General features: G+C 48.7%; 1 protein-coding gene across 4 annotated transcripts in view; it reads left to right on the forward strand.

Moving 5' to 3' along the window:
- ZNF638 (zinc finger protein 638) overlaps positions 1-27524 on the forward strand; it is a 994232-nt gene that overhangs the window by 105439 nt on the left and 861269 nt on the right. For all 4 annotated transcript variants that reach the window (XM_085642741.1, XM_085642742.1, XM_085642740.1 and 1 more), the window contains 3 exons: positions 4515-4553; positions 6424-6701; positions 7452-7936. In XM_085642741.1, the coding sequence (XP_085498867.1) occupies positions 4515-4553; positions 6424-6701; positions 7452-7936 (802 nt within the window). The remainder of the gene's footprint in view (positions 1-4514; positions 4554-6423; positions 6702-7451; positions 7937-27524) is intronic.

A 27524-nucleotide genomic window follows, 5' to 3' on the forward strand; every position in this document is an offset into this window, starting at 1 on the left:
TTTCTTGCTTCCTGCTTCTCCACATACCATCACAACGGATGCGTCCCTGGAAGGTTGGGGAGCCTTCCTCCAAGAACTCCAAATCAGCGGCAAATGGTCCCTTCCGAAAGAAAACTCCACATAAATCTTCTGGAGCTCCGAGCAGTGTATCTCGCTCTTTTGGCGTTCCTGCCGCGAATCAGAAATTCTCTAGTGCTTGTACGGACCGACAACACCACGACTATGCACTATTTTAACAAGCAGGGAGGGACTCTTTCTCTAACACTCTCTCACAAGTCGGAAGAAAACTGGAACTGGCTTCTCCTTCACAACATTTTTCTTTGAGCAGAGTATGTTCCAGGAACACACAACGTTCTGGCCGACTCTTTGATCAGACAACAGACAGCATGTCACAAATGGGAGTTGAATCAGCGGACCCTCAACCGCATATTCTCTCAATGGGCCACTCCTTTTGGACCTCTTCGCTACCCAGCAGAACGCCACATGCCAACACTTCGCAAGCTGGCATCTCCAGAAGGGATCTCTAGGGAATGTGTTTTCGATCGCATGGTGCAACGTGTTTGCATAAGCTTTTCCACCAATTCCCCTGATTCCCAGGGTGCTCAGGAAATTGAAAGCTGAACCCTGCACGCTCATCCTGGTAGCTCCAGCTTGGCCACGCCAACACTGGTTCACAGAGTTTCACCTTCTCTCCCTGGATCCGCCGATCCGGTTGAAACCGTTTACCTCTCTCCTCACTATGAACCACCAACAAGTCCAGCATCCGGATCCAGCATCTCTGATTATCAGCTTGGCTCCTGAGTTCATCGAGTTCCAGGGTCTAGACATCCCTCTGGACTGTAGAGCAGTTCTGGCTTGGGCTCGAGCAGATAGTACTACCAAAACATTCCTTAAAATGGAAGAGGTTCTATATCTGGTGCAAGTCAAACAAAATACACCCTCTTTCATCCTCTCCAGAGCAAACACTGCCTTACCTTCATCTGGCAAAATCTGGTCTCGCTCATGCCTCCATAAAAGTCCATCTGGCAGCAATATCCCGTTTCAGGAGATCCTCTGCAGGCCCTTCTCTGTGGTCTCATAGATTGAGTAAACAATTCCTTAAAGGCCTGTTTAAAACATTTCCTCCGGTCAAGATTTTACCTCCTGCATGGCAACTCAACACGGTTCTGGCTCAACTTATGAAACACACTTTTGAGCCAATACACAGAGCGGATCTCCAGTATCTCTCCTGGAAAACGGCGCTTCTTCTAGCCCTTACCTCGGCAAGGCGAGTGAGTGAACTTCATGGTTTCTCAATCCAAGACCCTTTCCTTCAATGCAAACATGACAGGGTCATACTTCGCACAAATGCTAAGTTTATCCCTAAGGTTCAGTCGAACTTCCATCTAAATGAGCCTATTGTGTTGCGCTCCTTCTTTTCAAATCCTCAAATAGTGGCAGAAAAAACTCTGCATTCTTTGGACCTTAAACGCTGCCTGAAATTCTACATTGACAAAGACATTCTGCAAATCCAACCAACTCTTTGTGGCTTGCAGTCGACCCAGGAAAGGTCTCCCACTCACTAAGCAAAGTATCTCTCGCTGGTTCTCCGTAGCTATTACTTTGTCACAGCAAGCGGGGCAGCCCCGCCTCTCCACAGTTCGAGCCCATTCCACGAGGCAATCTCTACTTCAAAGGCACTTTTTGCCGGTGTGCACATTGCGTACATTTGCAGAGCGGCAACATGGAAAACGCAGCATACGTTTACCAAGCATTACTGCCTGGATACGGAACTCATGAAAGACGCTGCAGTGGGTCAAGCGGTGCTCCGTCATCCATTTCATTAGAGGTGAGCCCTTCCTTTCATCCCACCATCTTTTCTTCTATACCCACATTTCTGATGCTGTGTTTTATGTTTCTGCTATGTCATTACTTTTTGGTACTTTCTATTTTCACACTGATGTGTTATCTGGTGAATATTTATATACTGTACCTTTCGAAATGTGCTTATCATTGCTTAATATTCTGATTCAGGCATGTGAATCTATGAAAGATACCCTAATACTGGATAAGGAACGTGTTACCTGTAACTGCGGTTATCCAGTATTGGTATCTTTCATAGATTCACGTGCAACCCACCCACCTCCCCTGGAAGATCTCTCTTGGGTCCCTGTGAGACTAGAGCTCCTTCCAGGAAGGTTCTAGAGGGTGGTGATAGCTGATTGGTTACTCTCCCCATTTGATAATTTTTTACAAAAGGACATGGATAGGTTACTAAGGTGAGGCCTTTGGCCTATTACTCTATATGTCTAGTGAGACATTACTTTATGTACCGGGGACTCCCATCCCGACGACGATTAATGATTCAGGCATGTGAATCTATGAAAGATACCAATACTGGATAACTGCAGTTAAAGGTAAGTAACGTGTTCCTTCTGAGAGAGTATATTTTGATACCTATTGTTGGTTCTAAAATAAAATAACCATATTTTTTATATAAACCCTTGGCCTAGAGTTCAGTTCTTGAGTGTGTGAGACCATTTGCTGACTGAGTGTGTACAACAAATGCTTTACACTGTCCTCTGATACTGCCTTACTGCTCAACCAAGCTACCACTTTAGAGAGTAAGGTTATATCTAACTTTAACCTCTACCAAACCTCTGGGGACTGTGGACTCTGTACACACGGTACCTATTTGGGAACAGTATATCGGAGCCTCTTTCGCACAGTGTGCAAATGAATTGGTGAGTTGTAAGTAAGCCTGGGTGAAATCGTAGTGCAGTGTGTGTGTGTGTGTTTATGCATGTGTGCTTTCGTGTACGAGTTTGTGGCACAGGCCATTTGCATATATGATTTTGTGTGCTTCAATGTAATCTAGTTTGTATGCTTTGTATACGCAAGTAGAATTGTTATTGATTCTGCTTCCCTCAATTTGTGTGTGCGCCTAATTGTATCGGTGCGTGTTTTTGTGCTTCCATTTATCAGCGTCTGTTTGCGTGTGCGCACTACTCTGTAAATTGTGTATGCTTACCTGTATCACTGTGTGCTTCTGTGTACCAATGTGTGTGGGCTTCTCTGCTTTGTGTATGTGCTTCCTGAATCTGTGTTTGTGTGTATGTAATCCCCTTTATCAGTGTGTTTGTGTATGCTTTTCTGCATAAGTGTGCGTCTCTGTATGTGGGTGTGTTCACCTTGTACAGCGTGGGTATTGGGGGCCCGCCCCTTGCAGATCTGTATTGACTTCTGTCTGTCTGGCCTCCTTGAATGGGACAGGACAGGTTGCCCTAGGGCATGCAGGCATCCTTTCCTGTTTATGGCTGCCATCTTCCTACAGGCCTTATCAGAAGCATTCTACTGCATGCGTCAATTGCTGCTGGATACCCGGGAAGAGGATGAGGTATGGCACCGGGGACTGAAAGGAAAATGTACTTTAAAGCCAGGGCTGCTTCATTTCAGCATTTCTTTATACACAGACGGGTCCCACAGAGACGCTTGAACTATCTGCGCAACTGAAAATTCTACGGGTTTCCAGACACTTGTTCCAGTTGTCACCTCAGAGGTTTGGGGGTGGGGGGGTACCCTCAGTCAAAGCAGTACCACCTGTTACAGCGCCAAGAACCTCAAGGCGAATGTGCGCTTTTTAATAGACGATATCTTTGTATAGGGATTTGGGGCTAAGGTAAGTACCACTGCGCCAACCAAGGGTGCCTGTTTCCTGCCCCTACGTGTCTCCGGCTTACTTCACTATGTACTGTTGCTACCAAGAAGTGTCTGACTTTTGGGTTAATTTGCTGCAAAAGTCAAATTTTATGTGTTATATTCAGGCTGTTTTCCAATGAGCCATTCAGTGAAAAAATAGATATTCGTGTTATTTCTGCCTCACCACTACTGTGCCCTGTCACTGCTTGTGCCCCGTCACTGCTTCTGCCCCGTCACTGCTTCTGCCCCATCACTGCTTCTGCCCCATCACTGCTTCTGCCCTGTCCCCAGTTCTATGTCCATCCTGTTGCCTCTGCCTCACTGTTCAACAAGCATTGAAAATGCAATAGGTCTCGCCTTTGATCAAGTTAAAGCCATTTGCTTTGCTAATGGTATGGTATAGCATAGCGAATGGCTTTAACTTGATCAAAGGCGAGACCTATTGCATTTTCAATGCTTGTTTCTTCAGGCTTATACAGCTACCAAGGCTACTCACTTCCTAGACTGCTATGAGGGGTGGCAGTAAACCTTATTACTATTAAAGGTGCTCTTTGGATGTACATACTTTCAGTAGAGCAGAATTGATGGGGTCTCGTTTCTCTTGATATAATGTGTACCTTTTTCAACAATGCTTCTCCCATCCTATCTTATACAATATCTTCCATTCTGGCCTTGGACTCTGAACATCCAAACCATGACAAAACTGTTACTTTATATTGCAAGTGCACCAAATCTAAATTTTTGTCTTCCTTCATAAATGTTTTGTAGATTAATTTTATTTACATGTAAATGCCTACAGAATGAACTTGTGCAGTCTGACACTTTATCTTTTGCAGATATCCTGACTGGAACCCGCAGGCTCTTGGTGCTTTGAGGTAGGATGTTCTTTGAGTATTTAAGCTCCGTGGTAGTGGGAACATGAGTTGTCTTTGAACAGCGCAACTTCTATTTTCAGATGGGACGAGTCGCCTTTTTCCACTCTTAAATTGAAAAAAGTATGCAAAGTAATCTTTGGATGTTTGTTCACAAATATTTGTATTTTCTATCATGTGTCCGTTAATCTTTATTTATGTTGTGCCACTCTGAGGGAAATTAGTAGGATCCCACTCATGCATTGTGAAATTGGTTCTTCTCCTTGCAAGCCAGCTAGCCAGAACAAAGACATGAAAGTCAACCGCCTGCATCAGTACTGCGGTTTAGTCTCAGATGCATTGATACATTTCGCAGATGTACCAAGAGGCCGTCTTCTGCCTCCAGCCCCTGTGGCCTGAGGTAGTTGTAATGATTACGAAAACTCAAGCAATTCTTCTAGTATGCATGTTTGTCTAGTAATTGATTCTTGAAGTTGAAGTCAATCATGATCCTACAAAGACCAATTCTCATTGTTGGCAATGGGGATTGTAATATCTTTGATTTATTGTATTGTTTGATAATGTGGGTATTTTCCAGTGCTGGAGAATTGGCATTTAAGTCTCTTCCCCCCCCCCCCCCCCCTTCTTCCATGAGTCCTTGGCAAACTTACTATTAAGGACGGTTACAGGGCTGGTACTGTATATGGTACTATACAGTGGTATAAAAATGCATCCACTTAAGTTTCGATGATTTTACATATTGGAGCCATAACTTTGATCTAGTCCTCCTAAAAGTACATAACTCTATCCTTATGGCAAATAATACACTCCTATGAAGAATTCCCTCTAGTAGCATTAACTTGAATTAAATGGTTTGTCTAATTGTCTTTTTGACCACTCCTCCTTACAAAACTACTTGGTCCTGGTAATGTTTAAGGGCATTTGTATAATCTCTGCTCTCTTGAGATGCTCCAGCATCTCAATATATTGATGACTGGAAGTTGACTTGGCCATTCCAAAATCCTTATTTCCCTTTTCAGGTACTCGCATGCAACTTTACTGGTATTGTGGATCATTGTCTTTGTGCTAGATCCACTTTGTTGTGTTGTCTGCAAAACCGGCTTAAATCTCCCCCTCCCCCACTGACCTACCCAATGGTTGGTATTTTGTTCTTGTGGTGTTCTACAATGTTTGGCTTTGGTCAAACGTCTGAGTGCATGAAAACCAGCCAACTCCACTGTGATCTACTTTCCAGAGGGCTATGTTTGAGAAACCTTGTGGTCCACGGTGGTGCTTTTTGCAAACAAAAGCGGTGCGACAAATTGCTTTTTGGCGAGAACATATCTGCTGGCTACTTTTTTTTTTTTTTCTTCAAAAGTCCGTCTTTTCTAATGATAGACCATTTTACTGTCTTGTGAGAGGGAGATGGATTCCTAGATTTAACCTAGACCATCTCTGCCATGTACAAGAGAATCATGTAGTTTGATATCGGGGTGAATTTGCTTGGGTGTCAACTCCTGTAAAGATTGGTAACAATACTGAACTTTCTTCATTTGTAAATTATTACTATGGAATGATGGACTTCATAGTTGGTAATGATTTAAGAACCCTTTCACCAAATGATTCTAAGCAAAGTCTCCTGACTTTCTCAGGACTTGTTGATACAGACTTGAAGGCTCAAGTTCAAACTGACAGTTTATTTGGTACGTAGGTCGTAGTGGTTTCTAAAGATAGTCCATATTTTTTAAGAGAATCCCTTTACATACTAGGCGTTGCTAGAGTTTTGTTGGAAGTCAGTATATTTGTGCTTCATTTATTGCTCTTTAGACTTTAAAAATTGCATGAAAAAAGAAATAACATGGTTGCATAAATCGTCTCAATTTTACGTTTACAGAAATGAAGCAGACAAAGCTCGGTCCCCGAGGAGACGTTCTGGATCTGGCAGTTCCAGCCCAAGGCATTCTAGATCTTCAGGCTCCAGCCACAGACTTCTTCGATCCAGGAGCCCTGATAAATTCACCCGTCCGAGAAGTTTAAGTCGAAGTCCAAGGCGTGCTGTTCGTCGCAGTCCAAGACGTTCAAGAAGCCCACGACGCATTTCAAGATCCAGTCCAAGGTACCGAAAGACTTCAAGTGGTGAACGTTCATCGAGAAAGACAAGTAGAACTCCAGGTAATAGCACTAAAGTCTCTTTTTTTTTTTTCCCTTCCAATTACTGTTGTATCGTTTTTGACGCAAGTTATACAATTGTATTTGCTTAAATCTTGTTCAGCTGCCAACCAGTGGGAACTCTCGCAACTTTGACATATTCAGACATTTCTTTAAGGCAAAACTGCCCAGTATATGGGGGTATGTAATGTATGCTGAGGAGCTGCATACATCCTTCTCAATCCATTCATGCTGTATTGAAGTGATAACTGCAGTCCAAACATAATAGGCAGTGCAGTAGAAAGCACAGGAATCGCTGCCTCAGGACTAAAGGAGAAGTTCTCATGAGATTCAACATTTGGCTGACCCAACATGCCATGGAAAGTACCATTGCACCAGAATTAAGCTTCCTCATCCCCAGACTCTTGTGCAGGCAGTTTTGTTTGTCGCTTGAGATGGATGTTTGTTTGGGAATGGCTGCATATCTTATAAATGGGTGTTTGCTCAAGAATGTGAATGCAAAGGTCCACATTCTGGGGCAGTGATTGCAGTATATATTGAAGCGACAGTATGAAGCTCAGTATCCCTTTTCCTGATAATTCTGATTGTGATAGGCAGGCAGTCTGTCTCTATTGCTTTGGGTGCACCAAGGCCATTCCTTGAATAATATTGTAAATGAAACCAACCAACACCTTAAAATGAACGCTTATTTGTAAATTCAAACATGTTAACCCATGTTAGGTCATCCATACTAATTGAAACTGTTTCTTTCAGAAAAAAAATCTTCAGATACTTTTAAATCTGGTTCGAAAACTGAATTAGGTAAACATAAAAATGGAAAACCTTCTGCAGCTGGTAAAAGAGTACAGACTAAACCTGAAACTACAGGTTTGAGGAAGCCTGGGTCTGAAAGCACTTCTACAAGAAGGCCTGGATTTGCTGCCAGATATCCTAGCAATGACCGCACTTCTCCTAGAAAATCTTCCGCTAATGCTGACCGCACTTCATCTAAGAGGCTGCCTTCTAGCAGCAGCCAGAAGCAAAGCAGTAGCAGCACATTGTCCAAGAAGTCTGGAACAGATTGCATTGCTAAGAAGCCAGTGTCCTCAACTTCACTTGAAGAAAAGTCAGATACTCCTACAGATGAAACAAAAAAACCTCACGATAAAAGAAAACCTGGAAATATGGAAGCAGTTGTTGTTACGACTCCGGCACCCCCACCTCCGACTCCTAAGGAAGCGTATCATTCTCTTCCATGGGTCAGTATTTTTGATTTCTGTTTCATGCCAGAGTTAATTAGTGTTGTATGGTTACATTTCATTTGTTGCCTATCAGACTTTTCGTTGACTAATAGCCATGCATTATGTATTTAAATTTTCGTTAACAGTGGTTGGTTAATCTGATTCTCTTTTGCTTTTGTAATTTAACTAAAGTGGTTGAGTGAGATTGTGTGGCTTGACAGGTTGCACTCTTTCTGTGACAACTGAACCATAGCTACACTAATGTACTTGATACTAATTTGTTGTACATTTCAAGAAACGTCACGGAAACTCAATTCAATGGTGCAGAGCTAGAGTATGGCATGTATGGTTAGATATTAATAGGATATATAGCTGACTGAAGAGCAGCAGAGTGCTAAACTTGTATGTGTCCCTAAGAAATGATTTGGTATTAGTTGCAGTGATAGGCATTTAATCATGTAGAGCATGGGTACTTGCAAGCCTCCTCTCGGGGGCAGATTTACAGTGTGGTTTGTGGCTGAGGGCTGCACCAGTGGGGCGGGGGCAGGGCTAGAGTTAAAAAAACTACAAAAAAACTTGACCATGAGGTCGAACACAGGCCCCTGCAGCATACACATTAGTCCACAGAGCCACCAGACCCAGCATACACATGTCTGTCCTCCCCTCTTAGGCTAGGGCACTGGCAGGATACAGGCGCAAGTGTCCAAATTCTGAATGTGATTACATCCAATGTTCAGGGATAGTGACTCGAAGATGAAGCTGCTGTTGGTGGAGAAGAGGCTGCAGGCAACAAGGGCGTCGGCAACCCGAAACAGAAAGATTCTCAAAAGGCCCTTTAAGTCAGCTGTGGAAGCAAATGCAGCTGACTTTTAAAAGGCCTTTTGGAAAGCTTCCGACTATGATGTGTAAAACGTTACAGAGGCCTGCAGTAAACACAGAAGATGGCCGCAGGCGCATACGTAGTGAATTCTCATTTCATACGTATTCACTATGTATGCTCCTGTGGTCATCTTCTGTGTTCACTGCCTGCCTCACTGTAAACTTGGAAATGGCAAGGCAAGGTCTGTGGGCCGCCAATACATGCCAGGCAAGCCGCGGCCTGTACGATGAGTACCACGGTGTAGAGCTATATTCCTCTTTGAAGTGAGTATTCTGAGACTTTCTGAATAGCAGGATGGTAGGACATTTTTGATATTGGAGTTTATGCTCCGGATCCTAGTTTGGCAGACTGAGTGCCTGTCTTCTGGTCTTTAACTTTTTTGAAGTATATTCATTACATGTATTGACTGTAGTGGTTATCTCATTCAGACGTGCAGCTGTGCAATTCCTAGCGGTCGTGTTTGAAGCCTGTGATCTTTGGGATGAAGCAGGCTTGTAGGAGGAAGGCAGTGTAATTCTTAACGTCTCCAAGTAGACATGCTATAGTGCAAATAATGCTTTTTAGATGGTGGGGAGCAACGTGGCACCAAGGAGACTGCATGAGGGTATTTTTGCCCTGATGGAAGAACTGAGGCTTGAACTGCTTTTCTGAAGTCTGGTTTAAGGAGACAACAGGGGTGTGGAATTTTGTTTAATAATCTACTTGTCCAAGGGACAAAATGTTTCCAAGATCTATTTGTCTAGTAAAATCCAATTGTCCTACCTATTCATCAGTTGTAAGGGCTGACAGAGAAACATTTTATATATTTTTATTTAATTTAAAATGAGAGAAACAATCAATTCTTTGTAATGCTAAAGAAACGTGAACAGTGATATTATTCATAATATCTAAAAGTATAGAAATACAACAGTAAATGACCTTGCATGGCAGGCTACTTTAAGACTCATTAAACTGATAACTCAATATTTATGATCAATGTGGCCTCTAGTGTCTGCACACATGCTTTGTGCCTCCTGTATGAAGTCCGAGATCAACAGCTCTTCTGTGGTTATACTCTTGAAAGTTGAGTCCTATCTCAAGAAGCATGTATGCCTGTAGGCTCACACAGTCACTGCAAAAACATACAATAATATGTACAGCATACATTTACCACCAGCAGGCATACCATCTTGTAAATCAAGAGGTCGTTGCACAGATCATGAGGTAGTTGCAGGAGTTCAGTGAGTGTATGGCCTGACTGAAAACGAAAAAAGATATGGGAAAGGTAGCTAAGAGGGTTCCAATCCTGTTCCAGTCTACCAGGTGAGAGCTGATCATCTGAACAAATACTGGATGGGCCAGCTGCAGTAGTCTTCGGGGACAGTCCCCTGCTTGTAAAGGGTTACTCCACTGTTGGTGTTCACGATCCTTCTGATTAGAATTTTTGCAATAACCTCCCTGTTTCTAAAGCTGTGCTTTGCACACTATTGGTGCTAATACTCCTTCCAACTAATCCATATAAACCTGTTCTCAAACATCCAACACTATGCTGCACATGTTCACAATGTGCAATGCTTTCTGTGGAGGGACATCTCATCTTGGCCAGTAAAGGCATCAAAGTCCTCTCCTGGCTATTGGTTGAAAATTATTTGACAAACAAGCAATCCCAAATGGTCTACTTACAGGAAAATTGTGAGACAGACCGAGGTCCATCAGCCACAGAAAAAGCAGTGCAAGTTATGTGTCAGGCAGAGCTTTGATGATGCTAGTCGTACTGATAGGTAGACATTTTATAGGCAGAACTGCCAAGAACAAAAGAATACATTAACAAAAAAAAGCCAGTAGGCCCTTTTGGTTTGGGGATACTACAAACGCAAGACAGGAATCCTGCTATCCAAATAGCTTGCGAAAGGGGGAGTGCTCTATGGTGTTCTAGACTCTTTTGCAAAGGTGCCAAATGTAGGACCAGAAAGGCCAGATCCTTTCTAGTTTTTCAGGATAACCACCGGCTATGCAAATGAGTTCTAAAGTGATTAATTGCACGTACATTTATCTTGAATTTTTATGAAAATCTGGTATGGATTCGGGCTTCCTGGACCCAAGTTGGACCCCACTGCTCCTGTAGCTGTTTACAGATCTTTATACTGATTTGCATTTGCAAGGCATACATTATAATTTATTTCCTTACTGGCCTGCGAGATTCATTAATCTTGGTTCTTGTCAGAGGTTGCAATTTGGTTCAGACACCGTGTTGCAATGCCTTCTTCAACACCTTTGGGATTGATTTAAGGGTTGTTCCAAAGATGACATTTTAGCATTGCTACATATATTGAAAGCTGTGGGACAGATACGGTGCCACTACTGGTTTAAAAGGCGAGTTACTTTTCATATGCCCCCTGTAAATGTCCTAGATTCTTATTATACATGAAGCAACATAAGCCCATCAAGTAAGTTTTTTTTTATACAATGCACATTTTGAACTCTCATTTGAATATGCTTTTGTCTTTGATAATGAAGAAAAAGATAGCCTGGTTAAATAAAATATTTGCTCAGGATCACGCAACTTGGTCAAGAGGATCTGGGGAGTTTGGTATCAAACTGCTCAGCACAATAAACCCACACTGATGCCGTGAAAAACGACTTGCTGCTAGTGCCCAGGCTGAGTGGCTCCTCTCAGCTGCCACCACCAGACATGTTTCTGGGCCCCTGGGTCAAGAGCCTGCTGATCTTGGGGGGCCTGAAACAATGCACATCCTGGGACAAGGTACCAAGCCTCCTCCCCCAGGATGGGCAGGATTCACGAAGGGGAAGTTTCAAGGGCTTGCCGCCTTTGTGAGCGTCTCCAGGCCACTTTCTGCTTTCAGCAACTGGTCCCCACTGTTTCTGACCCCCACCTTGGGCGGGAGAACCGGCAGGAAAAACAAGTGAAGGAGACAGGTGTGCCCAACTCTGCCAACTCCACCCCTCAGGTGGGAGAGGCGAGGTGAGTCACAACTCTGTCCCTGCCATCTTGCAGATGTGGGGACCCAGCCAACCAGGGAAAGGCTTGTGTCCCCCTCCCACTGGAGGGTGAAAAATGGGGTGTACCCACCCCAGTGAAGGCACCCGTTGGTCACAACCTTTTTACCTACCTGTAACACCCCTAAATCTAGTATTTAGGGGCATCCCTGAACCTTGCTTCCTCAGACAAGAACCTACACGAAGAAAAGGACCGAACAGCTGTGCCGAAGCTAACAAGAGGAGGACGCACACCGATTTGGCCCCAGCTCTACCGGCCTGTCCCCACCTCGAACCTGCTCCAGTGGAACCTTTGTGTGTCCTGCAGCCAGCAACCTCAAGAAACCTGGAGGACCTGCCTGCCTTAAATCCAAAAGACTCCTGTGAACACAGATTTGTTAAAAAAAACCCTTAAAAAAACAGACCCCGGCTCCTCAAGGATCTGCGAGTTTGCACCACTCTGCACCCAACACCCACGGCCAGAGTTCGAGTGGCCCAACACCAAGAGGAGGTCTCCCCGGCGATCCTGACCCAAGATCCGGCGACTTCTGACCTGCCTCAAGCCTCCAGCCGACACCTTCAGCCTCAAACTGGAGGGTCCCTCAACCGCAGCCAGGAGCTGGTAAGATCTAACCCTAAAAGGCACTCCTGCACCGGACGCCCCACGGCCTTGGGTGGCCCAACCGACTGTGCCTAACCAACCCCACACATCCCAACTTACCTCTTCAAGTGATGGTCTCACCCAGAAGACCCCCTTCCCCGAGCCTGCAGTGCCTTTGCAAACCAGAGACTCCCCATTGTAAGATACAGGGCATCCGACACCAAAACAGCACGCTGCACCCGGCCGCCATAGTGCCGCTGACGGTCTAACAGGAAACAGGAGTGGATCCTTGACCCTGGGGGACCCCTGAGTCTATACCCAGAATACCAACTCCCACAACAAAAGTACTTTGCCTTTAAACCGATAACACTATTTTCCTCCATAGGATAACATTGACTGTTTTTCTATGAAGTTTCTAAAAGTAGAGTTGGAAAACCTAAGATTCTTTTTAAATTTTACTAAATCACAAAAACGCTTTTACTTACCTGTTTACAGGAAATGTCCCAGTGTAGTATACAAGTATACTACACTGTGTAAGAAAAGTAATCTGAAAGTAATGTACTGGTCATTTTACTAAAACAGGAAAGTATATGTACTGTAAGTTCGAGGCATGTGGGCTGCTGAATTCATATCTGTGCATAGATCGCCGCCTAGTGTTGGGTCCGGATGTTTGCACGTTGTTGTCCTGGAAGAGTCTTCGAAGTATCCTTGGATAGGTGACTCCTCCCCTGGACTACAGTGCGCATGGGCATCCCCTCCATCCTCAGATTGTTTTTTTCCGCCATTGGGTTCGGATGTGCTATCTTAGCTCAAGTTAGGAAAATATTTTTTCGAGGCCAAAAGGCCTTTAGTTCGCGTCGGTACTGTTTATCGATCGGGTTTCGATAGAATTTGTTAGTTTACTAACTTTCAGCACCGACTGCTTTCGCATTTACCTGTCCATCGACTACTTCGACGATGGAATCCAGGACGCCATTCAAAAGGTGTCCGGTATGCAATGCGAAGTACCCACACATCGACGTCCATCCGGTGTGCAACAAATGCCTTTCGCCGGACCACGACGAATCAACATGCATGGCCTGTGCCCGGTTCCGCTCGAAGAAGACTCTGCGGAATCGACGAGCGGCGAGACTCGAGGCGCAGCACGCGGCACCGGCCCCAACAGACATCTTCGGCGAGGCCGAAGACGTCGAAGAATTGGAAGTCTTGCCCTCCAGTCCCGTTTCCGAACACGAACCCGGATCGGACGAGGAAGACGAGTCACTCTTCCACAGAGGTGAAGACGACACCGAGGTAGGAGACGACGAGAAGGCCTTCGGGGCCGAAGAAAGTAGCTCCAATGATGAACAAGGCCTACCTGTTCAAACCGTTCAAACACCAGTGCCACAGCCTATGGCTCCGGTCGAGGGATCGCCTTCGGGCCTTACCCGAGACCCATCCCGCAGTTCTTCGGCCCCACCCTCGGGCCCGGCCTCGGACGTTCAGCGGCAGCCATTACTGCATAAACAGGCTGGTTTCCCTACCACAAAACCGAAACCGAAAGCTGCTCAGGTTCCACCGAAACCGAAACTGAAAGTAGCGCTGGTCGGATCGAGGCCTTCGACGCCAGCGCACCGCGTCGGCACCGACCGCACCAAGAGGGACTTCGGTGCCGAACTTGAAGCGGGCGACGTTGGAGTCGACAAACGGAAAAAAGCCATCGGCACCGACAAACCTGCTCGGCTACCGGCACCGACGACACCAAGGGCCGTACCGCCTGCTGTGTCTCACATCGCTCCCTCGACGACACCTAAGCCTCAGGTATCGAAGACTTCGACGTGATCTCTTCACCCCGACTCGATGACCCGCCGGCGCCGAAAAAATCTACGGCCGCCTCTACGAGCCTGGCCGGTGCCAAAGCCTCGAAGGCGCCCCAAGTACGACCTGGTGCGACGCAAGGCAGCAAAACCACACCTGTCCTCCAGGACACGTCGGGCTCCGGTTCGGTCGGAGCTCCCGCAGCCTCTTCGGTGCCGACCAACATTACCTTCGGCTTGCCTCCGTCAACAATCCCGAAAATGTTCCAACTCAGGACAAGGGTCACCCAACCTACGGTCACACCTGCTGAGACGTCTCCGGCACGTATCATCGACGCCGGCACTGGCAGGATGATTCTCCAAGACCGAAGGATAACTTCGGAGCCGCCATTGGACCCTTTCAGGATCCCACTAAAAACGAAGTTGCCTGCAGAATCGGAACCTCTCCTTTATGAACCCTTCCATTCATCCTGCCAGGATCAACACCGGTTCTCCCCCACACGCTCCGATACAGACGCATTGGAGGACTACATGGCTGACCAAGTCCCCTACCATGTAGACACGGACCCTGATGACCAGCAGGACCCTGATCAAACTTGGGGCGACCCTGCAGACCCCAGTGCACCTCTCGATGCACAGGACCCACAACTCTATGGGGCAAAGACATCTCCTACGGAGGATACTGCGGCGTTCAATGCTCTTATCGAACGTGCTGCCAATAACCATGGGGTGCAGCTTCACTCTGATACCATCGAAGATGACTTTCTAATGGACACCTTTGCATCCTCAGAAAGACATGTAAAGACCCTGCCAATGTTGAAGGGGGTCCTCAAACCAGCCAAGGACATTTTCAAAGAACCCACCAGGGCACGAGTGATAAACCCCAGGATTGATAAAAAATACAGATCAGCACCTGGGGATCCTACTTACATCAGAGGACAATTACCACTCGACTCCATCGTCGTAGCGAATGCACGCAAGAGGGCACACTCGCAAACAACAGGTGACGCTCCTCCCCCGGACAAAGAGTCCAAGGTGTTAGAAACCTCTGGCAAGCGAGTTGCCGCCCAAGCTGCCAACATATGGCGCATAGCCAACACTCAGGCGCTCCTTGCTCGCTATGATAGAGCGCACTATGACACACTTGAGCAAATATTCCAACATCTCCCTGACCAGTTCAAGGAAGGCGCTGAAATGCTCATCAGAGAAGGACAGCTACTAACGAACGCTTCCATCAAATGCGCACTAGATGCTGCAGACACGGCTGCCAGAGCCATAAACACAAGCGTCATGTTGCGACGACATGCCTGGCTACGGATCTCAGGATTCAAGCCTGAGGTACAAAACAATATACTGAACCAGCCCGTCAACCCCGACTATTTATTCGGGCCAGAGGTTGACACCACCCTCAAAGATAAAAAAGGATACGGACACTGCAAAGTCCATGGGCGCACTACAAACTCAGTCCTTTCGGAGCGGCTCCTTTCGTCGCCCCGGAAACAAGGGAGCAGGTAGAGGACAGGGGTCACAACAAACATATAACAAAGGCAATACACAGACCACCTATGATAAAAACACCCGAGGTGGATATCGTGGCTCCAGCACAAAGGGCAGAAGACGCGGCTACGGCAACACCAGGTCCTCCCCCAAGAACAAGCAGTGACGCCCTCTCCCTTCCTCCCGACCACATAACACCTGTCGGGGGAAGGCTACAAAGGTTCCTGTCCACGTGGAATTCCATCACCACGGACAGGTGGGTCAAAGATATTATAAAATACGGTTACTGTCTGGAGTTAACCTCCACTCCACCCACAATACCACCAAGAAACCGTCCTATGTCCTCAGAGCACTTAACGCTCTTACAGCAAGAAGTGCAAAGTATGCTTCTAAAAGGCGCTATAGAGGTCGTACCCATCCACGAGCAGGGTGCGGGAGTATACTCCCTCTACTTCTTAATTCCAAAAAAGGACGGGTCGCTCAGACCTATATTGGACCTGAGACCCCTGAACCAGTACATTCTTTCAGAGCACTTTCACATGCTCACTCTACAGCAAGTCCTTCCGCTTCTCAAGCAGGGAGACTTCCTAGCCACACTGGACCTCAAGGATGCGTACTTTCACATACCCATCCACCCCTCACACAAAAAATACCTCAGGTTCACTGTTCAAGGGCAGCACTATCAGTTCAAAGTCCTTCCCTTCGGCGTGACAACAGCGCCCAGGGTTTTCACGAAGTGCCTAGCTACGGTGGCAGCACATCTACGGAGGCAGCATATACACGTCTACCCCTACCTAGACGACTGGCTCGTTCAAGCGAAGTCAGCCCAGCAATGTGCAAGCCACATGTCCCGCACCATTCACCTTCTTCACAGTCTGGGATTCTCACTGAATTATCCAAAGTCCCATCTCCAGCACGTACAACAGTACCTAGGTGCGACTATAGACACTCTGGCGGCCACAGCTCAGCCAAACTTAGTGAGGATCAACAGCATACAACTGCTGATCTCCAAATTCAAACCCAATCACTCACTTCCAGCGCGAGTATTTATGCAGTTGATAGGCATGATGGCCTCCTGCATCTTCATAGTCCCGCACGCGAGACTACATATGCGCCCACTTCAGGAGTGCCTAGCACGTCAGTGGAATCAGGCTCAAGGACAGTTAAAGGACCTAGTGTTGGTGAGCGGTCGGGCATACAACTCTCTGCATTGGTGGAATCCACAAAACCTTTGCAAGGGCCGACCGTTCCAAGAGCCTGTCCCACAAATAGTACTGACAGCGGACGCGTCTCTCCAGGGATGGGGAGCTCATGTACTCCACTACACAGTGCAAGGACTATGGACGACACAACAAAAGAAGTTGCACATCAACCTTCTGGAATTGATGGCAATCTTCCTAGCCATGAAGGCATTCAAAGTACATCTATGCAACAAGGTCGTGTTGATCCGGACGGACAACATGACCGCAATGTACTACATACAGAAACAGGGAGGCACACACTCTCCACAGCTGTCTCATCTGGCTCAGAGCATGTGGAAGTGGGCCATTCAGAGAAACATGTTCCTCATGGCGGAACACCTCCCTGGCAAGGACAACCAGATGGCGGATCTGCTCAGCAGACACAGCCACCAAATGCACGAGTGGGAGTTACACCCATCAGTACTCCAACCGTACTTTCAGCAGTGGGGTCATCCGGAGATAGACCTATTCGCGACAAGCGAAAACGCAAAATGCCCAAGCTTCGCCGCCAGATTCCCACATCCGCAGTCGCAGGGCAATGCGATATGGATGAACTGGTCCGGCAGATTTGCGTACGCTTTTCCCCCAGCGCCATTGATACCGCTAGTGGCCCGCAAACTCCGACAACACTCCCTGACACTCGTCCTAGTTGCTCCCACGTGGGCACGCCAGCCGTGGTACACCACCTTCCTCGAACTTTCCGTGGTGCCGCATCAAAGGCTGCGGATCAAACCCGCGCATTTGACGCAGAACCATGGAGAGGTTCAGCACCCAGATCCGCAACAGCTGAATCTGGCGATCTGGCTCCTGAAGTCCTAGAGTTTGGCTATCTCAACCTGCCACCTGACTGTATGGACATCATCAAGGAGGCCAGGAGACCCACTACCAGAGCTTGCTATGCAGCCAAATGGAAAAGGTTCGTCATTTATTGCGGTAATAATGACATCAACCCGCTGGACGCATCCATCCAAAACATCATCTGTTATCTCTTACACCTATATCGATGCAATCTGGCGTACACCTCTATACGTGTCCATTTGACCGCAATATCAGCCTATCTGCAAACCAGGCAGCACCTCTCTCTATTCAGAGTGCCTGCCATCAAAGCATTCTTGGAAGGGCTCAAACGAGTCATTCCACCTAGTCACCCACCGGCTCCAATGTGGAACCTCAACTTGGTCCTCACACGCCTGATGGGTCCACCCTTTGAACCTCTACACTCATGCGAGATTCAATTCCTTACCTGGAAAGTGGCCTTCCTAGTAGCGATCACTTCCCTCAGAAGAGTTAGTGAACTCCAGGCACTAACCGTTCAAGAGCCATTTATTCAGGTTCACGCCAACAGGGTCGTACTACGTACCAACCCCAAGTTCATGCCCAAGGTAATATCGCAGTTCCACATGAACCAGACTATTGAACTGCCCGTTTTCTTCCAAAACCCACAAACTGTTGCAGAAAGGGCACTACATACACTAGATGTACGGAGGGCCCTCATGTACTACATCGACAGGACTAAACCATTCAGGAAGACAAAACAACTGTTCGTTGCCTTTGCCCCACACCACAAAGGTAACGCCATCTCCAAAGCAGGGATAGCCAGATGGATAGTTAAGTGTATTCAAATCTGTTATCAAAAGGCAAAACGCACATTAACTATTCCACCACGAGCCCACTCAACACGTAAGTTGGGGGCTTCCATGGCCTTCCTAGGAAATATTCCCCTGCATGATATATGCAGAGCAGCCACATGGTCCACTACACACACATTTACAAAACACTATTGCGTAGATGTGCAGTCAAAACAGCAGGCAGCTGTAGGACAGGCTGTTCTCAAAACACTTTTTCAGACCGCTGCAGCTGGCACGGGTAGCCGCCGCTAATAGAGGGCACTGCTATGTATTCTATGCACAGATATGAATTCAGCAGCCCACATGCCTCGAACTGAATATGCTACTTACCAGTATGCATCTGTTCTTGGCATGTAGGGCTGCTGACATTCATATCGCCCTCCCTCCTCCCCGGCGCCTGTCGCAGCTGCAGCTCTCAGAATTACTGCTAGCATGGTCATCACTTTCTGTATCTACTCCATCACTGCCACAATGGCGAAAAACAATCTGAGGATGGAGGGGATGCCCATGCGCATGTAGTCCAGGGGAGGAGTCACCTATCCAAGGATACTTCGAAGACTCTTCCAGGACAACAACGTGCAAACATCCGGACCCAACACTAGGCGGCGATCTATGCACAGATATGAATGTCAGCAGCCCTACATGCCAAGAACAGATGCATACTGGTAAGTAGCATATTCATTACGAAGCATTGTTTTGACTTCCAGTATGGTTACTGAGAAATGCAAAGTGCATATACAATTACAATCCAAACTGTATATTTACTGCAAAGTATTTCACTTACCCTGTGCCAGGCTTGCTTGGTTCTAGTGTGAATTCATTTCCTGACTGTGTACAACAAATACTTAACACTGTCCTCTGATAAAGCCTTACTGTCTTCTCGATGACTTTAGCCGGGAAGGGGAGAAGAGAGATGGGTCGGAAGTTCTTGAGGTCCTTTGGATCTGCTGTGGGTTTCTTCAGGAGGGCGTTTATCTCTGCGTGTTTCCAGCTCTCAGGGAAGGTCGCTGACATGAAGGAGCTTTTTTTGACGTTCCGCAGGTGGGGTGCGGTGGTGGTGCCGGCTTTGTTGAAGATGTGATGGGGGGCATGGGTCGGAGGGGGAGCCAGAGTGGATGGTGCTCATGACGTGGATGGTGTCTTCACTGCTGATGGGGGTCCAGGAGTTGATGGTGATGCTGGGGGTCGCTGGTTTCGTGTCCTGAAGTGGGGTTTGGGGTCCGAAGCTGTTGTGTATGTCTGCAATTTTGCAGTGGAAGAACGTGGCAAGGGAGTTGCAGAGGTCCTGTGAAGGGGTGATGTCGTTGTTGTTGGGGTTGGAGAGCTCTTTGAAGATGCTGAAGAGTTCCTTGCTGTTATGGGTGTTGTTGTCCAGTCGCTCATTGAACGAAGTCCTCTTGGTGGTCCGGATCTACTGATGGTATTCGCGGGTGGCGGCTTTGAGGGCTGTCATGTTTTCTGTCGTTCGTTCTTGGCGCCAGGTCTTTTCGAGTGTTCGGCAGGATCTCTTTGCGGTTTTGAGGGCATCTGTGAACCATGAGGGTTTTCTCGTGGTGGTCTTGCTGTGGGGGTTCTTCAGTGGAGCGAGGTCGTTGGCGCAGTTGGTGATCCACTGTGCGAAGTTGAGCTGCGTCGTTGGTGTTGGGTATGTTGGTGTCAGCAGGTGGATTCTGGCTCAGTGACGTGGTAAGCTGGTCAGTGGTGGTTTTGCTCCAGCATCTGCTGGGGATACGAAGCGTGTGGTGGTGGTGAGATGTGGTGTTCTTGAATGTGAAATGTATGCAGCTGAGGTCGGTCCAGTGTAGTCCTGTGGAGTGGTTGAAGGCGACGTGGTTGCTGGCGGAGTAGATGGCGTCGAGGGTGTGGCCAGCGAGGTGAGTGGGGGTGTCCACCAGTTGCTTGAGTTAGAGGTTGACTAGGTTGTCGAGCAGGGTGGAGGTGGTGTTGTCGTTATTCTCCAGGTGAAAGTTCAGGTCTCCAAGGAGGATGTATTCTGGTGAGGCTAGGACATGCGGGCTGATGAGGTCTGCGATGGTTTCGCTGAATTGTGTGCGTGTTCCTCTGAGGGTGGTTTGGGGGTCGGTGTAGATCTGGAAGTGTAGGTGTTCGGCGGAGGAGATGGAGTCTTCGGCGTTGGTCGTGACGCTGATGGTGTTTCTGTGGGTGATGGCGATCCCTCCCGTATTTTTTTTTTAATTCACCAATTTTTATTATAAAAAAAAAAACAGAATGTCGGCACATTACATGAATCATCACTTTGAATTCAATACCCACACATTGTGATCAGCGCTCTATGTTCCATACATTTCCCACACGTTATCAAACTCTGTAGACCCACCGGCCCCAGCCCACAGTCCCCGGGGCACTTTACTAGGGGAGGGCGTCAGGACAGAGACAACATAAACTTGTTTGGGCTGTGTAGAGTAAATTTCTACTCGGGAGTGGGTGACGCCACTACCTCAGCTGCCAACTGGTCCAAACTTCTCAACCGCTCGCGCCGCAGCTCAATCGTAGGGGAGACACAAATCCCACCTCGGTATCTGTTCCACTTGCCCCACCGGTGGTCCCACTTCCCAGGGCAGCCCCGCCCCTTGTATACAGTTTTTTCTGCGATCATAGCAGCGTCCATATCATTTTCCCATTCTCGTACCACCGGGGCCCCATTGACACCCCCCCCCCCCACTTCTGTGCAATGTTACGTTTTGCAATAGCAAAGCCCATTGTAGCCCATGTCTGTTCTGCAAGGGAGAGGTCAGTTTCCGGCCATATATTTAGCAGGCAGAGCCGGGGGGACTTCCGTAGCGATTTATCGCACGCTCTCGACATTTGACGAGTGACTGCATCCCAATAGTGTTGTATGTGTTGGCATTCCCATATGATGTGGAAAAAGGTACCAACTAGATTACAATGACGCAGGCAGAGCGTGTCCGGACGTCTACCCAGCCGGTGCAAGAGCTTGGCGTCAAAGTAGACTCTATGGAGGATCTTCAGCTGGACCAGCCGGAGCCGCATGGGAATAGCTACTTCCCTAGGTGAGGCCAATGCGTCACGCCAATCTTCCTCCTCCAGGATGCCCAGGTCCATTTCCCACCCCCCTTTCAGCTTCTGCATAGGATCAGGGCGGTTATTAAGTTTTTTGTACGTGAATGAGATGGCCTTGCGGTCCATGGGGTCCAGTAGCAACCTATCTTCCGGGGGGATGAGTCTGGAAGAATGGTTCCACTCGGTATCGCTGTAGAAATGGCGTGCCTAATTTGAAGGTACCGAAATGCCTCCGAGGGCGCAAGCTGGAATTTGTTCTGGAGTTCACCAAAGGAAGCCATCCTCCCCGCCACCCACACATCCCCAACTGTGGAAATACCTATTGTGTCCCATTTATCAAATCCGAGGCATTGACTGAGTCGACCCAGCCGATCAGTCTCCCAAAGTGGTGTTGCCTTAGTCATGCGATTGGACCACCCCATTTGTAGTGTAGCTTTATGCCAGGTCTCCACCGTGCGTGCAGTGGGGCCAGTTAGCTGCAGCTTGCGGGGACTCGTGTACAGTGCCCTATTGTAACCACCTTTCCCCATGAGCCAGTGATCAGTTCGGAAGCTGGGGTCATCATATCGGCCAAACACCCAGCAGTTAATGGCGACTAATTGGGAGGCCTGATAGTAGAGTCGTAAATTTGGCAACCCTATTCCCCCATCGTACCAACCCATCGTGAGCTTGGATAACGAGATGCGTGGGGCTCTGTCTTCCCAAAGGAGGCCCCGGAGAACAGTCAATCTGGGCGAAGTAGGACTCAGGAATACGTGTCGGGGCGTTTTATAATGCATATAAAAAGCGCGGCAGAGCTAACATCTTTAACTGGGACGCCCATCCCAGGAGTGGTAGGGGGAGCGATCTCCAATGAAGGGCATCAGACTTAAGACGTTGGAGAGGCCCGACCAAATTGTGTTCGTGGAAGAAATCAGCATCGGGGGTGACGAATACACCCAGATAGCGGAAGCCGCGTCTCACGACCGGTATCTCATAGCCCCTCAGGCTGGCAGGAGGAGTACCCCGCAACGCAAACATTTGGGACTTAGACCAGTTTATACTGTAGCCCGAATGAGAGCCAAAGATATGAAAACTATGTAGCACCCGCCTTATTGACCCTAGCGGGGGATGCCAGATACAGCAGGATATCATCGGCATATAGGGAAATGCGGTCCTCGTGGTCTGCCGTCCACCTAAGCCCACGAATCTCCGGATCCCCCCAGACCCAAACCGCCAATGGCTCCAAAGCCAGAGCGAAAAGCAGGGGAGACGGGGGGCACCCCTGTCTCATGCCTCGGTGCAGTGCGAATGTGCTCGATATATGGTTGTTCACCGTGACGTGCGCAGTAAGCTGTGTATAATAGTCTGATCCATTTCACCAATTTGGAACCGAACCCCATGCGTGCCAACACTGCAAATGGGTAATCCCATTCAATAGTGTCAAACGCCACTCTGGCGTCTAAAGATAGAAGAATCGCGTCTTCTTCGATAGTAAGTCTACCAAGGTCCCATTTACCCTCTGTAAATTACTGGCAGTATTTCTGCCCGGCATGAAGCCGGATTGGTCTAGGTGGATTAATTCCGGGAGATACGGCAGAATTAGATTTGCCAGGAGTTTAGCCAAGATTTTAGCCTCAACTGTGAGCAGGGAAATAGGGCGATAGGAATTAGTCTTCCACCGGTTTGTTGGGTTTATGGATAACCGCGATGGCGGCATTTCGAACGTCGTCCGGGAGACTTCCTGATTCGAAACACTCCTGATAGAGGTTAAGCAGATGGGGGGGGCCAGCAGTGCAGACATGGACTTAATAAGTTCAATGGGGAGCCCGTTTGGGCCCATAGCCTTGCCAGAGTGGACTCCAGAGATAGCCTTTTGGATCTCAGTCACAGTGAAATCCATCTCCAGCGCTTCCCGGTCAGGCTGAGAGATGCTAGTAATACCCATGGTGGCCAGCAGCTCATTAGACAGTGGCGCTTGAAGTCGGCGTAGACCTCTCTAAAATAAGACGCGAAAGTGTCTGCGATGTGTTGGGGATCTGTAAGGCGTGTACCATCTGGGGATACTATGACACGAACCCACCGGGCGGCCTGCTCCTTACGCTCCTGCCATGCCAGGAGTTTGCCAGTACGCGCCCCATGTTCATATATCTAAAAGCAACTGTTTGTAATCTTGCCTCTTGACTTTGAGATTATGCTGCACCTCGCAGTCAGCATTGACCGCGGCGGACGCCTCGAGCGTTAACAGTTCTGCCTCCATCTCGCCCACTCTTTTAGACCTCTCAGTTCGGTACCCCACCACCAACGAAAGGGCGCTACCTTTTATTTCGGCTCCAAACGTGCCCCATAGAGTCGACACCGAGGCAACTGTTCCCACGTTTTCCACAAAATAATGTTCAGCGTCCTTCCGCAATGTGTCCTTAATGTGGGGGACCCTTAGTGTCCATGGCTGCACAGCGAGGGTGTCCCGGCTCCTAACTCTACGTAGCGTGAAAGATGTCTGGACTGGGGAATGATCCGAGATCCCACGAGCAAGGCAGGTGGCCCCCACAAAGGAGTGTATGTCTTGGGCATGTGTAAATACGTGATCAAAAAGGGATTGGCTACCATGTACCCCTGACAAACGTATAGTGTGTGAATAGGGTTGTTCCATCGCCAAATATCGACCACCCCCAAGGCGTTAGTGAATTCGAGCAGTTGTGAGCCTCGCGGGGGATCCCCCCGGGGTGGCAGTTGGTCACGAGCCCAGTCACGAGCCCATCCATGGCCAAGTTGAAGTCCCCACCCATCACCAATGTCCCCATGGGAAGCTCCAACAGCAAGGCCCCCACCGCTCGTAATGTCAGTCTCTGCAACCCCGGAGGGGCATACACGGAAACTATATTGACAACCCTCCCCTGTACCAGTGACCGCCGCGTATCTGCCCTGTGCGTCCGTCCAGGAATCATCGACAATGTATGGACAGTTCTTGTGGAGAAGGATTCCCACTCCCCTGGAGCCCGAGGTAAAGCCGGAGTGGACCAGAAGCCGGTATCCTTTCCTATTTAAGGCTCCACAGGTGTTGCCAATGAGGTGCGTCTCCTGTAGCATAACTACATCAAGCCCTGCCGTTGGAAATACTGCAATACGATGCCCCGCTTAATTTTATCCCCAAGACCATTAATATTCCAGGTTGCTAGTTTGAGCGTATCGGCCTCATCCATCATGGGGATCGAGGGATCACACCTGTAGCCATATTCGTGTGACGTCCCCCGGGCATCCCCACCCCCTCACCTCCAACCCCCCTCCCCCCCCCCCCCCCAGATCCCTGCTCCAGAGTCCACAGATATGGAGTTGTGAGCGCTAGAGCTAGTGAGACCGTTTAGAGTGTGAGCGATAAACACAATCGAGCACCGACATATAACAAAATACAGCAATAAACTTTAACCTTGCAAAGCACCAACACCCACCCAACCCACCTCCCCAACTACAACTCCCCTCCATGCTTCCCTGCATACCGGACTTAAAACTGCCCGCCACCCCCAACTTGCAGAGTGCCTGCCGCCCACCCCAAACATTTCAAGAAACGTGAGCCAACCCTATTTCCTAAAGCATCAAAAGGAGAAGACAGTGCCCGCCCGACCCATCAGCCCTCTTTATAGTAAGGTATGTCGTGACCCTATAGCCTCCCCTCTTGGTCTGCCGGTCGGCCAATAGTTCTGCTGCTACAATCTGTTCCACCATTATTGTAACCCTCTCCTCCCACAAAACCCCAAGTTCGTAACAGCTGAAGTGTCCCCCTTAGGAAAGAAAGAAGAAATCAAGAGCTTCTCAAATAGTCCTTGTGTGTAAAAGTGGGTGAGAGGGAACCTCAATCTATTTAGATGAGTGAAATACTTGCTGTTCCGAGTCCATCACCCCTCAGGGGCGCAGGTAGTCGAGTCGTCCTGTGTCAGTGTCCTCGGTTCGTGGCCGCGCCCCCGGGGTCTTCCAGCGTCTCACCCCCCCCCCCCCCCCCCCCGGGCCTGCTGGTACCCCTGCCAACCGATCTCCAGCCCTCTAGCCACTCCCAGGCCTCCTCCGGCCGGGTAAAGAACCAAAGCTTCCCTTCTGATTCAATACGAAGCTTAGCTGGAAACACCATGGCGTATTTGATCTCCTGCTCCCTTAAGGCCCGCTTCACCTCAAGGAAACCACGCCTCTGTTTCTGGACCCGCACCGTGAAGTCTGGAAAAAAGGTAACCTTGCTGTTATCGATGACCACCGGGGGGGGGGGGCGCCCTCGCTGTTTGTAGGATTGTATCCCGATCGCGGTAGTCTAACACCCTCGCCAAAATTGGCCAGGGAGGAGCCCCGGGCCGAGGACGGCCCCCCGGGACCCGGTGGGCACGCTCAATGGAGAAACTTTTTGAGAGGCCTCTTAGCTGAAGCTGCTTGAGAATCAGATCCTCCACAAATAGGTTGGTCGCCGGCCCCTCCGTTGGTTCCGGCACGCCTAGAATGCGGATGTTATTGCGTCTCATCCGGCCTTCATAGTCCTAGAGTTGCAGCATTAGCGCTTCTTGCGCCGTTTTGGGGTTCAGACACTTGGCGCTTGAGGAGATCCGAATCAGTTTTGAGTTCGTTTGTGGTCACCTCAACTGCTCCCACACGCTCTGACATTTTGTGCATATCCGCCCGTAGAAGGGACACCTCTGTCGCCACCGACGCTATGCTAGCTTCAAGGGAGGTGCGCACAGTCGTGATTGCCGTGAGAATGTCCTGTAGTTTGGGCTCCGGTCGACCTCCCTGGGCTTTGGGATTAGAATGTTCCCTCCCCTGCCCACGCAAATTTATCAAGTTTGGCCTGGACCACGTTGCGACCACCGCGGCCCGTCGCCATCTCGGTAGACGTGCTTCTCGGTCCGTATCGTGCAGGGAGGAGAGAGCGAAGGGAGCCCCACGGGCTACTCTCCGCCGCCTGCCGCGGGCCAGCCCGCACCGGCCTGTCGGTTTTTGCCCGCACGGCGCTCCCCCCCCACCCCCAACGTGCCCAAGGACGCAGCAGGAGTCTGTTATAGGCAGGATGAGTGAGTATATGCAGTAGATCGGTGTGTGGCAGGTGTAGGAGAGTAGGGTCTGCTTTCTATGTTCACCCCCAGTTTTTGCTTTTGCTTTACTGATTTTCGACTTAGATGTGGCTGTGGGCCTGCTAATCAGACCCACAGCCCTGCTGTTCTCTCTCTAAATTAATACTATGTACTTTAGGTGCATAACCTCATTGGATAGGATGACCTTATTGGCCCCTGTACAGTGAACCTTAGGTACCCAGGGCATAGGTGTACCCTAGGCCTACCAGGGGCTGCAGCATGTATTATGCCACCCCTGGCCTGGCCTTCCATTATGACACAACTGGCTGATCACTCAGCTGGGGCAAGGTCGTGTAATCACCCCTTGCTTAGGTGTAGTATTCCTATACCTACCTTATATATAGACACGTGTACCCATCAGCCACTCCTATAGCAGGCCTTAACAATCCTGGAGGCAGAGTGCTTGGTAACATGTGAGATGGTGCTCTAGCATGAGCTGAGCCCGTCTGCAGCTTTCGGAACCATGTCCTTATAGCTGTTCTATGATATAGCCTACCATATACTCTTAAAGTGCCTTATAATCTTAGACGGTTATGGTAACTATGGTTTGGCTTTATCAAAACATGTCGTGTAAGGTGTCTAACACTTTGGAATAATACCCTCATCCCATTTCTGGGGATGAGGATATTATCCCTCCCTTCTAGAGGGAGAAGACATGTTGAAACCTACTTACCCGGTTAAAGTTAACCAGAGCCCCAGCATCACAAAATGGATGCTGCTGCCACGACACAAGTCTAACCTCCTGCTGCTGGGAGTGATCCCGGCACGGGAGGCTTGGACAATAGGTTTCCTGCCTTGGGAGGTGCGAGCACCACCCCAGACAGGCCTTAGTGTATTGGGGCAGGGAGGGATGGAAGA

Source organism: Triturus cristatus, chromosome 2_2, assembly GCF_964204655.1.
Source record: "Triturus cristatus chromosome 2_2, aTriCri1.1, whole genome shotgun sequence".
Classification (NCBI taxonomy): domain Eukaryota; kingdom Metazoa; phylum Chordata; class Amphibia; order Caudata; family Salamandridae; genus Triturus; species Triturus cristatus.